A 16,646-nucleotide genomic window follows, 5' to 3' on the forward strand; every position below is an offset into this window, starting at 1 on the left:
AGATTTTTAAACTTTAGGGTCTTTTAACTTATCAAGTTTGTCATCAAGATAAATTAGAATTAATCTAAAGAGTAGATACTAGAAGTAGAGACTAAAACAAATGTAAACAAAATGGGAAGTAAAAAATATGAATGTAAAAATATTTACAAAACAATAGAAAGAAATGCAACTTGTTGTTTATCTCTTCAAATTTGCACAAACAATGGAAATGTAAGTAAGTTTGTAGAAGCCTCCTCCAAATGTTTTTTTAAGCTCCTCTCAATGCTTAAGTGCAAGCTACAAAGTTGTACAAACCATTAGCAATCGATTTGGAAGAGCCAACTGGTTTGCTAATTTCTCTCTCAAAACCCCAATACTCTTCTATAAATCTTTTTCTCTCTATCACAAGCATTAGCAAAGGGTGGAATGACCTTTTCAGGTCAAATAGATGTTATACAAACCGAAAAAAGGCAACTTAACTCTTTGTTTTTATTTTTATTTTTTTCGCTTTTTCGCGTCAGCTGCCGGTGAGAGTCCTGAGCTCGGGACTTGGCGAGTCCACTTGGACTTTGCAAGGACTCGGCCGAGTCCGAGTCCGGAGGCCATTTGCCTTGGAAAGGCTGCCTTTGCCTTGGACTCGTAGAGTCCTGTAACATTGGTATATACAACCCTATGGTCCCCCGCTACCATCCCCCCGATGTCCCCTTGCTGTCCCCAAATTAAGGCTCCTTTGTCCCCCTGTCCTAGAAACTTGTCCCCTCGTTCCACTACCCCACCATCCCCTAGGGTGGTGTAACTATGCTTTTCTTTCTTGTGATGGATGGATGTGAGCCTTGTTTATATTGGGATCCAAGTGGTGGCAGGTTGGATGGGTTCCAACTGATTGATTCATCTTTTGCAGCATGATGATGTTGGGATCTTGTTAGTAGAGTTGATGCCATGGGTTATTTTCTTTGGATAGCATGGGTTTAGGTTTGGGATCTTGACATACTTAATTGGACACCCTTTAGGGTGCTGTGGGATCCTTTATGTGCACTGGGATTCCAACTTGGAATTTCTAGGGAGTTTTGTAGTATGTACATGGTGTGGTTTATTTGTAGTTTTATTTACGATTCTCATGTATAGACTTTTGTAAGATGCGCAATTTAGAGCATAGAGTTTGGATAGGTGGATTGTTGTCACTTGTGCACAATGTTGGTTATTCTGTGCTTTAACAATTGTATTTCAGCATGGGACATTTTTTAGTCTTGCTTTCGATTTCTAGTTTAGTGGAGTTTCCTTGTAGTGGAGATTTCTTGGGGATAAGCAATTTTAGGGAAGGCAGGCTCTAATGTCCCCATTTTTGAGTTACATCAGACTCAATGGTTTTAGCCTATCACTAGGTTCTTGTAGGCCGATATTGGTGATTAGAGGACCTTGTGGAGTTATTTGGCTTTCCAATAGCCAATTGTGAATTTTGGCTTCGTTTTGAGGGACTTACTATTTATAGTAAGTCAACATATGATTCCAATGAGTTCATTTGATTTAGAGGATTTATATGGTGCTTTGAGATGTTACTTTTGACTTTTGGTTTGGGCTCCATGATTCTTGGAGGGAATGTGTATTTTTAGTAAGTCATCTAAGACCATTCGTTATCTTTTATTGTTGAGATTACTCTTGTGCTATCAAATTTTCAAATCCGGTGTTGTTAGGCCATTTTTCGCAAGTTGGGTGCAATATTGGTTATAATTGAATTATATTTGCTAAGGTTGCTATTTTAATTGAAATGATTTAATGGGCACCTTAGTGTTATAGCTCGCTGGAATAAGGATGCGAGGTTTCTAATCATAGGCACATGAACGAGGACTTTGTGTGTCAAAATATCATTATATTAATGAAAACATCATATTTGGCGCAATGGAGGAGTTTAAATTAATAAAGTGACTATTATTTGTCAACTTCAAACTATAACATAAAGCTGCTTCATGAGAAATGAAATCTTTTAAGTGAAGAGTTTAAACATGAAGACACTAGCCGTTTGGTGTGAAGAATTCGTTTGAATTGAAATATTATAAAAGCAAGCTCTTGGAGAAGGATATTCTTTCTTGAGCATTTTATTATTTGTTGTTGAGTAGTTTGAGGGTTTGAGCTAATGAAGTTGTGAATTTCTTTCAGACTTTGCTAGCACTTTGAATTGGTTTTCAATTGCCAATGAATTGTGCTATTTTCTGTTGTTCTTTGGGATCGAATTGCTGAATCAATCCATATTGGGAAGATAATGTGACTGCTGGGTTTGATCTGAGGAAGAACAACTCCAAATGCTGTGAATTCTAAGGTATTGGAGGGTGTTTTCGCTGCCGTCTATGCAAGTGCAGAGAATGTAGGCCTAGGAAGATGCTGCAATCAGTAATTGAAGGGCCAATGTTGATATTTTCAACAATTGCATTAGCAAATATAGAGACCATGTTGCTGTTGGAAGGGCAGCATCAACATTAGAGGAGGATTTAAGTGTTTTATTTTCAGCTGGAGGCCAACGTTACCTTCGGCTAAATCAGGTTTAATACATTTCAATAATCAAGTGTGCTCATTGTTTATACTTGCATACATTGCATTTGTTGCATAATAAAAGATAGTAAAGAGAAATTGCAATTTCAATTTCCTAATCATGGTCATGTCTTATATTTTGGAAAATCAAATATCTGAAAAATACAAAAAAATCTATTCTCTAGCATAGTTTGAGTGAGAGTCAGCAAGGCTCATTACAACTTACCTCAGGTACTTCCCTTGGGTATTTTTCCCTTAGTTACTTTTCCCTTAGGTGCTTGGCCCTTGGGTACTTCCCTTAGGTACTTTTCCCTTAGGTACTTTGCCGTCAGATACTTCCCTCTTGTACTTTGCCCAGTACTCTGCTTCCCTTAAGTACTTTGTCCTTGGGTGCTTCACTCAACTACATTGCCCTTGGGTACTTTCCCTCAGGTACTTTTTCTAATTTTATAAGGTTCGTTTGCATATGTAATTATATTTGCCATTTTGGGATATATTTTTCAAATGCATCAATATCCTCTCATATATATTGTGAATGAAACATGGAGAGACATGGCTCCTCATGAGACATGTCTATCCATTATAATTAATAAAATAACAAATTCTATAATATCTCATATATTAAATATATATAATTGATACCCATGCACACATATATATCATATCTCACACTTATATAAGTAATATATATATATATATATATATACACACACACACACACAATAGTCTCATAGGTTTAACTGACTGAAGCTACCAAATATCAACACTCCCTCTTAGATAGGGAGGATAAACAAGAATATGAACAACATATTACCTCAATGTAAAAAAACGGTTTCGAGAATGTCAACTCATTTGACTTTGAATATCAACTCATTTGATATTTGCTGCCAACTCTTCGACATTCGTGAATGTCAATTAGGTGCTTAAATGTTCATAAGGTATGTGCACTCACATTCTCATAATGCATACCATATAAACATCCACTGTGCAAAGTATAATCTATCATGATCCATATAGACATCGTAAGATATCCATCATAATAGATTAAGTTATTGAAAGAATATCACCTTTCAATAACTTATGTAGATACAAATGACATTATTTGGAAGTCGTCACTTCCTCATGATGTACACAGAGGGTAGGTCCATTAAAATCACATAATCACGAGGTATATTCACGAGTCACAATCCTCTTGATTGCTACAATTTATTGATCACTAGAGAATCCATATCAACATGTTTTACTCCCTTTGAATCAATATGATTGTGATCAATGAAGATTGACTGAATCATGTTCTTTATCTACTCCCTCTCTTTCAAGGTTGCCTCTAATGAAATGGTCTCCCTTTGAATCTCAATCTCCCTCTTTTTCCTGCAATAATATTCTTGGAGGAAAAGTTCAAGGCACATAGTTCTTATAGAAAAAATCACCTTTAATAATTATTATATTTAACTATAAGAACATCTAAAATTTTGTTTTTAAATAATCATTAAATATTATCCTTTAAAATTAGTGAAATTTTAAAATAATTTATATTGACTAGAAAATAGAAATCTATTATTTACTTTGATTCTTACTCTTTTTTTTCCACCTTTCTCACGTGGCTAGGTGGTATTTGACTCACCTTAGAAGCTTAATTAAAAACTCAAGCAATTCTTAATGAATCAGTGCACAATATCTTTACCAAGCTACTTCAATGCATTAGATCCTTTTATTAATGAATAGAGATATATCTTCCATTCTTTTCTTATGTGGAAGTCAATTTTTTTTTTCCTATTTTTCCCTTACCAGATTTTCGATATCCACTCCATTTCCTTGGAATGCTCATCCCTCGTGCAAGGTGTTTGTTTAATCTTTGCATACCTTCCTATCGTGACGAGTCTGACCTAGCTGGAAACTTCCTTATTTCCTCTGGTTCAAACTTCTTCCAATGCAATTCAATTATGTGCTTATTCCTTTCTACCCATGTCACTTTATTATTCTTTCATAATCGTTTAATAAATATACTTTTATCGCTACTTGATATGCGAGAATTATCCCTATTGTTACTCCTTGCGGTGGTCGATAATGTATATTTTGCTAAATTTAAATGAAGTGGACACGGGCTCTAATCAATGGGAATTGCCCTATTATTTTAATTTTAGTTTCCGTCCATTTTACACTCAGATCGTATAGATTCTCGAGCAGTTGGTATAGTTCATACTTATTATCCCTCATACATATGATATTTGGCTATCGAGCCCTACGTGGAGGTTATTTTTTTTGGTTCCACCTATGCATCCATGGTTCATTCTCCATCTCAAGTATTTCATCCTCATATTGTATTAATCTTCATTGCCTCCTATATGGTGCATTTTTCTGTAAAAGTTCTGATAATATCCCGTGAAGTCTACAAATACATCCACTCAAGTCTGGGAATCTTGCATTCAACAATAATACCTTTAGGGGGATCATGTGACAGTGCTTTGATTAATAGATTGATACCTTGCTCGTTCCTATGAACAACAAGATATTTCCCTAACTATATTCCATCTATCATGAGTACAGGGGTTGAAGTTTTGGCAGGCTTCTGGTGTAGCTTTCACCTATACATATATCAAATTCTCTATGTCACAAATTAAGACTAAACTCTTGACTGCACCACCAATAACACTTTCAAGGAACTCAACGGGTGAAGTATCACAACGTCAATTTGTGCGATGTTATGTTTGCAACCAAAGCTTGTAATCTCCTACCAATATTTTTCTATCTTTAGACTTTGTAACTCATCGCACATAAATCCTTGTTGTTTAATGACTAAACTGGTTAGAATCATTGCTTGAGATAAATTTGTTTAAACAACTTGGCTCTGATACCATGTTAATTTTATAAGGATTGTTTGCAAATGTAATTGTATTTCCATTTTGGTATATATTGTTCAAATACATCAATCTCCTCTCATATATATTGTGAATGAGACATGGAGAGACATGCCTCCTCATGAGACATGTCTATCCATTATAATTAATAAAATAACAAATTATATAATATCTCATATATTAAATATATATAATTCATACACACACATATATATCATATCTCACACTTATATATGTATATTTATACAATAGTCCCATAGGTTTAACCGACTGAAGCTACCAAACATCAACACTTTTCTCAGGTACTTTGCTCTTGGCCTTGGGTACTATGCCATAAGAGAGCATTGGTACATCACAAAGGTATGCGACATGCGGTGGAAATTCGGTTACCAGCAGTTGGGTACATTGCATAGTCACTTTATGAAATCTTGACTTAAAATTACTTCAACCCCTTTATGTTGTCATATCATAAAGTCATTTAATATAATCAATAATATTAAAGTTAAACTTGATTTAATATAAATCATTAAATCCTTGACAACTGCCAATATCAATTCAGGGGAATTATCCATCCACACTCTAGGTATAGATATGATGCCAACTAACCACCCTAGTGGCTTACTATAAATAGAAAGTACAAGAAAAACATATAAGTGACTTGCTAGTAAGTATGAAGCAAATTGTCCTGAATGATCCTCAGAAAGTACACTACAAATAAACTAGGACATAGAGTTGAAGAATATGTTTATAAGCACCAAAAGGTCAGCTAAAGAACCATAAAACACCCTCAAAAGTGTTCTCTTATCACCAGTTAGCCTACAGGGACCAAAGTCATAGGCTAAACTCTAGGAAAAGTCGATGCCTTTAAAGAGGACATTACAAATACTAGAGCTAACACAATTGCAAGATTAATTGAAAAAGGGGACATTACAAAGGTTGGGAGGGATAGTTGATTTGGTGTCATCCTGTAATGCCCCCCTTTTAGTTCATTGTGGTTGGTGGTTTGGATTAGCTTATTTGTGGCCTTTGTAGGCTAAGTGAGATAGCTAGGGGGTCTTAGTTGATAGAGTTGAAGGGCACTTCTCATTCAGAGTGGTGGAGTGTTCAGGATTGCTCTTCGTTTGGATCAGTTTGGCACACTTACTATTAATAGCAAGTTTCTATTTCAAGAAAGTCAGGATTCCATCTTTAGCAAGGCACTTGAATGGGTTGGTGCCTGTGTTGAAATTTGGTATGGTTGACAAAGCTTTCATTCAAGGACTTACTATTTATAGTAAGTGTTGAAGTGTTGCTGTTTTTGGCAAAGCACCTGGACTTGGCGTTAGCAAAGATTATTAGTTAACTGTGGAATAAGTCTAATGGCTTAAATTCATGATTTATTAATTATTAATAAAGTGTTCTTTATTAATAATTTGTTATAATGGCTATTATAAAGTTAATTAAATTAATGGGGGCTAAAGACATCATTAAATGTTTATTCTAATTTCTAATAATGGTGCCCAATACTTAGGAATTTGCGAAGTCAACTCATGACAACAAAAAAAGCAAATATTAAAGTCAATAAGTGTCTTACTGAAGAACATTCATGGTTCAAACTTTTTGATGGAAATAAGAAAAGCTAGGGAGCTGGAATCAAACCATTATGTTGTTGAATGCTTTTTTTTGTTTGGAGAAGACTCTGGAATTTGTCCTGGATTTCAGTTTCAGCTTGGATAATTGTGAATTCTTATAGTTTTGAGCATTTTGAATTGGTGAAAGATCCAATGGAAATTGTGCATGTTGGCTATGGCTTCATCCAGGAGCCATGAATGGTGATAAATGCTTTAAATTCGGTGAGTATGGAATAAGATTCAATAGTTATTGAGCAGAGGTGATAGAGAAAAAGCAGCAGATGGAAATCACAGCTTTAGATGAGATAATGTGTCCCTAGTTAGGCAGTCGTCCCTGATATTGCAGCGGTGTGGGCTTCCATACTTGACACCAAACTCTTCACATTGACCATATGGTAATTGTGGTATGATCTTTAATTTCAGATATTGATACCTTAGAATATTCTTGCATTGTGTAGAGATTGTGATCATTTTGACCAAATTATAAAGCTGCATCTACAATCAGGTTTTTCCAATATTGTTGTTAATTTCATTGTTTCAATTTTTAATAATCGCCAAAGTATGGAAATACATTATGTGTTGAAAATTAGAGTACTCCTGCATTGATTTGCAATGGATTGATAGACAACTTTCACGCATTGTTATTTAATCTCACAATTCATAAAAGTTATAAACTTCAAATACATTGAAGATTCAAAAACTTCGCAAAAACCAAACAAACACAGTCAGTTGCCAGCTTGATCTGAAATTGAGCCAGCAGGGCTATTACATATTCAGAGTCAAAGAGAAACTGTTATATTATGTAGCTGAATCTAGAATCTGTTTTGCTTCAATTTCATTTAAAGAAACAATCAGGATAAGCACCCATTTGTTTTCTTCTCAATCTGGTACTTTGGGAAAGGTAGGGAACTTGGAGTATGTTAGCAATAAGGAGATATTGAAATCCATGAGCTGCAACGTTAATTTATCACTGCTGATAAATTATTAATTGATCACTGATTTTTAGGCCTTATAAATGATTCTTGTTTGAAGAAAAGTAAGTATAAATGTGCCTTGGATCTGTAACTTTGGAAAAGTATAGGATGGGAAATTGAAGGAATCCTGATCCCTGAAGAATGTTCTCAAGTAATTCTTGATAAAGATTACAAATAATGTACTAGTTTGTTTGCACTTTAGCAAATCAAATTAAAACCTTTTTGACAAAGAAAAGAGTAAAGTAAAATGTTTCAGGAATGTTTATACATGTAACAGATTTTAACAATTTTGATCATTTGAGATGCTTAGAGTGGTATTCCTTTGTTCTTTTAACCTTCTGTTATTATTTGAGTAGTGTGCCTGGAAACAATGATCGGAGTATTTTCTATTGCAGGATCTATGAATGAGAACTATACCTCTAGTTCATGGAACTTCATCCAAAACATATCAGCAGGTATCATAAATGTTCTGGCAGATATTCCAGATGAAAGTATAGTTTTGTTGCTTTTCAGAGACTAACCTATTGGTTGAATTGCTTCAGATGCAAATCCGCTCCCAAGAATTCTTTTGAGTCACATTCCACTTTATAGACCAAATGACACACCTTGTGGTGCTTACCGTTCCTCACCAATTATAAACCAGGTATAATATGAAAACTATAGCAGATTTTCTATTTCATAATTGTTGTCTTTTACTGGGTGCTTCTCATTCTTTGGATGTAATCAGATGCTTATATATTTTACTGGTCAATTCTAATTTGATCATTTCTTAATGTGGAACATTTTCTTTGATTATCAACCTCCTAGTTTTCATTCCAACAGTAAAGCTAGGGACATACTTTCACTTATGTATGTATGGATGTGTAGAAAAGAAATCTTTTACATTGATTAAGAAATTTCTTGATCAGGCAATCTGTGCTTTCTTGTTACTACATAATGACTAGATGATGAATAGGTCCAATGTAGTCACCTTTTTTTTTTGTTGCTCTGGCTGTAGTCCATATTCTTGGGACTACATTATGGACTTTATATTATAGATCCTAGTACAAGTAGTTGTTCATTAGCCATGTAACTTATGATCTTTACAACCATTGAACTGATTGGTATTGACATGTCTTGTGTGTCCAGAGAATTTCAAATGGAAGATCTGGTATTCAAGGAATAATGTAAGTGCTCTAGAATCCTAGACTAAGCACTTTTATATAACTAACGCTTAACTATAAATTATAACTTTTAATTCCGTCATTTCATAAATATTTGTTTTATATTATTGAGGTGTTAGTAAACTTCCAAATACTTGACATTTTAAATTAATATTATTATATTGCATTAGAGATTGATTCAAAATGAGGGCATAATCTTATATTATTTCTCCAATTTCCAAAAGCATAGGAAAAGTTAGATTACTTACCATTAACATTCTCATATTTTGCTTGCACCAGCCTTAATTTCATACAAATGTAGACCACATGGTGTCAAATTTTGTTAATTTTCATTTTGCGATGTCAGGAATAATATTGTACTTTTTATATCTGACCTATTGGGTGGCTAAGTTACCAGTCTTGGTATTGGTTTATATTCATGATATGTTTGGGGGTTCGGTCAAAATATCTTCAGGGCTCGGCTTGTTTGGGTTCATATAAAAAATCTATAAAAATAGAAAAAATATAATATTTAGAACCTCAATTTAAGAATATAATATATAATATACATATTTGTTATTTCCTAATATTTCCATTGTATAAATATATCTATTATCTTTATACAATATTTAATAAAAATTATAATGTATTATTATAAAAAATAAATAAATATTAACACTAATTTTAAAAATAAATTTACATAACTCTTTATGTTTTTTTTCAAAATTGCATGAATGAAGTACAATAGCACCCCTTATAAACTATAATGCCCCTAGTAAACTTTTTAACATTACTAGTGATGTTGGCGCAACACATCCTCTTGTACCATGTAGGCTAGGGTAGATCAGAGCTCATAACCTCTTGCTTTTTGTACTGTCCCCATTTTTTAATTGCGACAGATTTGATGGATTCAGTCTGTCATTGGGTCCTCATAGGTTGATACTGGTGTTTAGAGGACCTTTTTGTGTAGTTATTAGGCTCTCCAAAGGCCAATATTGAGTTTTGGTAGTAAGTCAATTGTAGGTTTTGATGAGTTAAGATGAGTTAGAGGAGTTGAGTGATGCTCTCAGTTTTTATTTCCAGCTTTTGGTTGATTGATGATCTATTTTTAGTAATTCACCCCATCAAGTTCATTCATTGTCTTTCTTCATCAAGATCACTCGTGTTGTCGAATTTTGATTCTGATGCTTCTTTTGTCATTTTCACAGGATGGGTGAATTAAAATAATTATTTAATTAAATACGCCAAGTTAATAAATTATATTATTCAAATATGTGCCTAAGTATAAAGCAAAGGGGACTTAAGTGAAAAGTGTATTAATGAAGCTCTTGGATGTTTGGTGTTGTGGATGAAGCCAGACTTCTGATGTTATAATAAGTCCTTCATTATGAAGATTGATCTTTCTCTTGCCTATTGATTTTATTACTTTGTGATTTTGCTAAAGGTTTTCAACAAGGGTTTTGTGAAGACTGATTCCTCTCTATTTTCTCTTTGAATCACTGAATGATTGTGTTGACTTGTGCTCTGGATATCTGAGAATTAATTCTGATTACAATTTTGGTGCTGTTGTATACTAAAATTGTCAATTATTTGCTACAAGTCGACCAGTGTTTCTTGGGGTTTCATTTGCCTTCAAATTCTGTTTCATACTGTGGTATTTGGAGGAATATTGGCTGTTGTATTCGGGTGTACTATAGGCCTGCACTTATATTCATCCTGGGTGGCCAGAGTTTGGTGGAAGTTTGAGGCATTTGGCTGCAACTATTGACGTCACTGTTAGGCATCCATTAAGACTGTGATTTCCTGTTTAAATAGCAGCATTTGGTTTAACAAAGGCAACGTTCCTTTTCTACTGGCAATGTTGTCATTAGCTGGGAGTGATAGGAGTTGGCGTGAGCATTCTAGCCTGCTGCAAAAGTTATATTGAATGCCAACACTCATCTAGGTTTTATAGTTTATTTATTTGCCCTGAGTATGTAATAATTGTGTCTATTGAAATTGTATTTGAAATTCTAGTTTGGTAAATCATATTAGTTGTTACATTTCATGATATTTGTTCCAACATTTATTTATATACATTTGAAAATTTAAAAAATCATCACATTTTCCAAAAAAACAAAAGAAACACATTCTCCAACATTGCTTAGTGTGAGCCAGCAGGGCTCTTCACACTTTACCATAGGAAGCTCTCGCCAATTAAGCCAAGTCCCTAACCTAACCTCTAATGTTTTTGAATTAATAGTGGTATAACTAATTTATGTAAATAACTCTTTATTATTAACAATAAATTTTACTTAAATAAAAATTGTCTACTTGTTTGCATTGATATTTATATACTTAAATAATTTCATATATTATAAAGTTTTATATATTTTAAACAAATTTTTAAACTATTAGATGTTAATAATAAAAAAAGGGCCAAGGGCCTGGCATGATTGGCGAGAGATCCTTGTTGTTAAGTACAAGGTCACAAGGTCCACTGTTTTTCCAGCCCATGTGGTATTGGAGGATGTGTCACACTAGCATCACTGGTCATGTTAAGGATTTTACTTGATGCACTGTGGTTTATAGGGGGGGTGCTACGCTCGATTCTTGTAGTCTTAAAAAACTAAAAAACTTAAAAATTGTGAGCGATAATTTGTAGATGGAGAAATCTACCGAGAAGCAAAAAATGGTGTAAGGTTGATGGATGATTTGGTAATTATCTTCCAATTGATGATTCCAAGAAGCGAAAGGAATGCAATTTGGAAGTGGCTTGTGGAAAATTGGAGGAAAAAATAGATAATTTTATTTCTTCCCTGAGGTTTTTTTTGTAGTGATTTTTGTGTGAATAGAATAAAGAGAGCGAATTGCGCTAGGTTGTTTGTGGAAAACATGGAATCACTTGCATTATATGTAAAAATGGCATCCTCATTTGAAACCATTAAAATTAAAACAATATGAACATACAATTTGGATTCATCTTTATCGTCTTCTCATTGAATACTAGTCGCAAGATTGTTTGGAAAAAAAATGGAGTCTCTTGGAGCCCTAGTGAATATTGATGGCAAAATTGTTGAAGGGGGTTCTGACTTTTTCACACGCATACAAATTGCCGCTATCAAATAAATCTCAATGGGAATTATCCTATGTGTAGATGTGAACCAATGAATCCAATTGGCTGAAATTGAGGAAGATAAACAAATTTTGTCTAATTGTTGAAGTAGGAATCATTTGGGCTGCAATTGGAAATTAAAAACAAAGATAGTATGGAAACCTAAGTTCCTAAAGCATGTGTAAGAAAAACAACAAATAGATAATTAGACAAGGAAACATGGAATGTCCTATCTAGGCAATAATGGACAAGATAAAAATGCCACTTCTAGGTAGATAAAAAGAAGTGAGATTTGGACGGGCATGAATTGTTAGTTTATATTATGATAGAAAACATTAGCCTCAATAATAGGAGCAGCATGGTAGAGCATAAGGATGTAGGGGAGAACAATGTAGATTTGTAAGGAAGTACAAGTAAATAAGTGATGATTGTGTGTCCCATTATGGGAGGGACCAAACTAAACAGACATAAGGAAGGAAAAGGGTTTGTAGGTAAGGTTGTGGGATCCCCACTGAGGATGGTGATCCGAAAAGTGATCTTTCTAAATTGGATACGGAGGAGATGGAGGAAGAGGATCTTGAATTATATGGATTGGTGATGATAGACACCAGATGTATTAGTCAAACAATTGCAAAGGCCTTGGGGATATGTTGTAAGGGAAAAGATAGAAAGTCTAACAAGCTGAAAAGAGAGGATGAAGCAAATGAAAAGGGCCTTCTTACGATCACAAACTTCTTGAAATCTAAGGGAGTTGAGGCCCTCCTGTGGAGGACAATGAAGATCGCTATATGGAATGTTAATGACCCAAGAAAGACGTTTTGAGTGTCATTGTAAAAAGGTTAGCAATTGACATCATTTTGCTTTCAAGAAACCAAAATGAGCAATGAAAAAGGGGATAAATTCATGAAATACTATGGTCAATGGATGGGATATTTTCATATTGCCAGAGGATTGGTTACAGGATTGGGGATGCTATGGTCTCCTAACTAGGTTGATATTTGTATTATTGATACCGATGATAGTTGAAGTCTATGCTCAGTGACAAGTTGGGTTATTGAAATTGAATTTCCTATGTTTAATGTTTATGGGTCGATCCAGACAGAGGAAAAGTTGAAAGTATGGAATAGTATTAGATCAAAGATAGATATATAAGGTGAAAGCGAGGTGATTCTAGGAGGAGATTTCAATGCAATTTTTGATGAATAAAGTCAATAACGAAATTAAGAGTTTCAAACATTTATCAATGACATTAAGTTTATTGATTTCCTTTGAAAAATGGAAGGCTACATGGATCATTAAAAAGGAGGGTCTCACAAACTTATTCTAATTGTTAAATAGATTCTTGCTTGGCCTTAGATGAATCGATGGGGATTACCACTTTGAATCAAGCATTTTACTAGTAAGCATATCGGAGCACTTTCATGTGCCCGTAGACTTAAGGATGAGTGGAAAGATAGCAAAGGGCTATTTCAAATTCAAATCAATTTGGTGGAGGGATCCTTATTTTTTAGAAAATCTAGAGGAGTGGTGGTGGGAAAATGATTATTATATTATGGGAACTGTGAGCTTTCGGTTTAGAAAAAAATTGCAATACATTAAAGTCTAACCAATAAAATGGAATAATGAGAGCATTAAAAACATATTTCATGTGAAAGAAGAAATCGAGGTTGAGGTGGAGTATTTGAGCAATAAAGTAACTGACCTTAGGAGGTGGAGTATTTTCTTTTGTTGCATTTTAACATGCATTTTTTATATATTTATTAAATGGAGATATAGGTCTATAGGTATATTACTTAGTTTGGTTTTAATTTTGGTTATTTGTAATAATTTTGTTCTAGTTTGTCTTAGTTTGCATATTTATTGTTGGGTTTTTTTGTTATTTGTTTTTGTGTGTATCTTTTATGTTTATTGGTTTTCTCTTTCAATTTTGCTAGTTTATTTTTGTTCTTTATTTATATTTTTTGTATTTCTTTATTTGCTTATAAATTTGTGCAACGATTTGCTTGTAAATAAAATTTAGTTTATATTAAGTTGATTTCCGGTTTTTTGTTTTGTTTTTGCTTAGTTTCTTTTTTTTGATTGGTGATATTACTTTTGACTAGAGCTTTAAAGCAATGGGGCCATAGTGGGGGCCCCATCTATGTGGTGATATCTATACTGAGGCTTGAACACCTCCTTGATGTAGCTTTTGTCGATTGCTGATAACTCATTATCTCCTTAACCCTTCGAGAACTCCTTGTGTCTCCCTCGAAATTTCCTTGTATCTTCTTTCTTTATTGCTTTGAAATCTCCTTATGCCTCCCTATTACTTCTCCTTATCACTCTATACTCCTTATGTCTCTTGAAAAACATCACTCCCATCTTACTCCACATTAGCGTCCCCAAGATCAATCAACTGTACTAGGTATATGCAGCCCTACATTAGTTATTGCAAACCAAGAGCATTGGAACCAATGATCAGTTAAGTCTGCAAGTTGCAACATGCATTAATGACAATGACCACCCACATTCTACATGCATGCACAATCCGTTCATACAGTGAGAGATGAGAATATTGGTGAGAATTGAACCTGTAATGCCCCATCAATAGGGCCTATTACTTTACTATCACATTGTAACCCCTAAGAAAAGAAAATGTTTTATATTTATGTATATTTTTTGTATGTATATAGGACATTATTTAGTTTTATTTCCTTTTATTTTCTTGTTTTGTCTCAATTTAAATGTTTTTGTATTTTTGTTCTTTATTTTTTATTCCTTCTTGTTTCATGTGGTGCTCCTCTCTCTAACCCTTCCTTCATTTATGAGTTGGTCCAAGTTTGCTTCTTACATTTTTATATCTCTTGTACTCTTTCAATCCCGATAATGGATCATGAATTGTGATCCAAAATGCTGATGCTAAAATACTTACTCAATTGAAACCAAAAGATGATATTTTACAAAGAAATGATTGTTAAGTTAGGTATAAGAAAGATCCATGATAGATTTAATGCGATTTTTCATTAGCAATAATGAGGAAATTCATATTCAATAAGGAGTGGCTGGATATAATCTTGGCTTGCATTTCAACACTACAATATTCGATATTGGTCAATGGTTCTTTGTGCGGCTTCTTAAAAGCTATGAATGGACTTCACGATAGGGACCCCTTAACACCTTTATTACAATAATGGCAAAAGCTATGAGCTGACATTTTCAAGCATCTCAATAGGACAAGAGTTTGGAAAGGGATTAAGGTTGTTGGAGATTTGGAACCAATCACACACATACAATTTGTAGACAGCACATTTTTGCTTAGAGGGCCAACCAAAAAGAGGTAGAAGCATCATTGTAATAGGTTCTTGGCCAGGACAAGTGTGAAATATTCTTTTATACTAAAAGAATGGTTCAAAGGAAGATTGTGAAATAGATGGGGTTTACAGTTATAGAGCTTCCCTCAAAGTATCATGGGGAACCCCTATTTAAAGGCATGGGCAAATCATCTAACTAGGAGAATAGTCTTAAAATCTGCAGAAATAAGGTGGAGGCATGGAAGAGTAAATGTATAACCTTGGTAGGAAGGATCACAATAAGTATGTTTGTTTAATCAGTAGTCTCAATATTTGTTATGTCATGCTTCAAGGTTACAAGTAAGGTTCAACTTCAAACAATCTTGCAAGGCCACCGAAAAAAATTCTTGTGGGAAGGTACTAAAGAGGATGAAAGAATTCCCTTGATACATTGGGATGTGTCTTGCTTACTGAAAATGATAGTAGTGGCATGTTTGAAAAATATGGAGAGACAAAATTTGTTATTGGGTGCTAAACTCAGTTAGATAATGTATAGAGAGATAAAGAAATTATGGTGTAGAATTTTACAAAGAAAGTATCTGGACAACCTTCAATCTAGAAGGGTTTTAATGATTGGTAATTTGTAGTGTGGGTCCTATTGAGGTTTTTTTATCGGGAGAGAAAAAAACTTTATTACCAACCACCTAACATGAAAGATTGGAAATGGCAAAATGGCTGATTTTTTGTTCAACCCATGAAATGGGAATGTTCTACTATGTGAGTCATTATTCTCTACAAATGGGCTAGAGATTCTTAGATAGAGAAAGTTCTCCAATGGATATTAGGGCTGGTTAAAATGGAATGATCTACTAATACTAACAAATGAAAAGTCAAATCTATCAAAAATATTAATTCGTTGCAAAATCGTGCTAGCAAAAGATGAAGACGAGGTGACTTATTGTGGATCTCAAACAAGTGAATGCAATGTGCAGTTCAATGATTGCTACACAAAGTACAATCTAAGCAATTATAGTGGTCGGCTTGTCTATGTTGTCATCAATCTATTTTACCAAAGGCCAAAACCTTCTTGTGGACAACTTTACACATAAAAATTATGACATGGGACAGGTTATGGGCGATTGGCATTAAGGGGCCAAGAAAATTAGTTCTTTGCGATGAAAATGAAGAAACCTATAA

The 16,646-nt window shown here is 34.0% G+C and overlaps 1 protein-coding gene across 1 annotated transcript in view; it reads left to right on the top strand.

The window, feature by feature from the left end:
• LOC149572856 (Calcineurin-like metallo-phosphoesterase superfamily protein) overlaps nucleotides 1-16,646 on the top strand; it is a 135,625-nt gene that overhangs the window by 82,796 nt on the left and 36,183 nt on the right. Inside the window, exons 6-8 of the mRNA XM_089813929.1 lie at nucleotides 8,340-8,399; nucleotides 8,487-8,587; nucleotides 9,073-9,110. Coding sequence (XP_089670055.1) covers nucleotides 8,340-8,399; nucleotides 8,487-8,587; nucleotides 9,073-9,110 — 199 coding nt within the window. The remainder of the gene's footprint in view (nucleotides 1-8,339; nucleotides 8,400-8,486; nucleotides 8,588-9,072; nucleotides 9,111-16,646) is intronic.

Source organism: Cupressus sempervirens, chromosome 2 (genome assembly GCF_028749045.1).
Source record: "Cupressus sempervirens isolate cs-2001-9-10 chromosome 2, ASM2874904v1, whole genome shotgun sequence".
NCBI classification, from domain to species: Eukaryota; Viridiplantae; Streptophyta; class Pinopsida; order Cupressales; family Cupressaceae; genus Cupressus; species Cupressus sempervirens.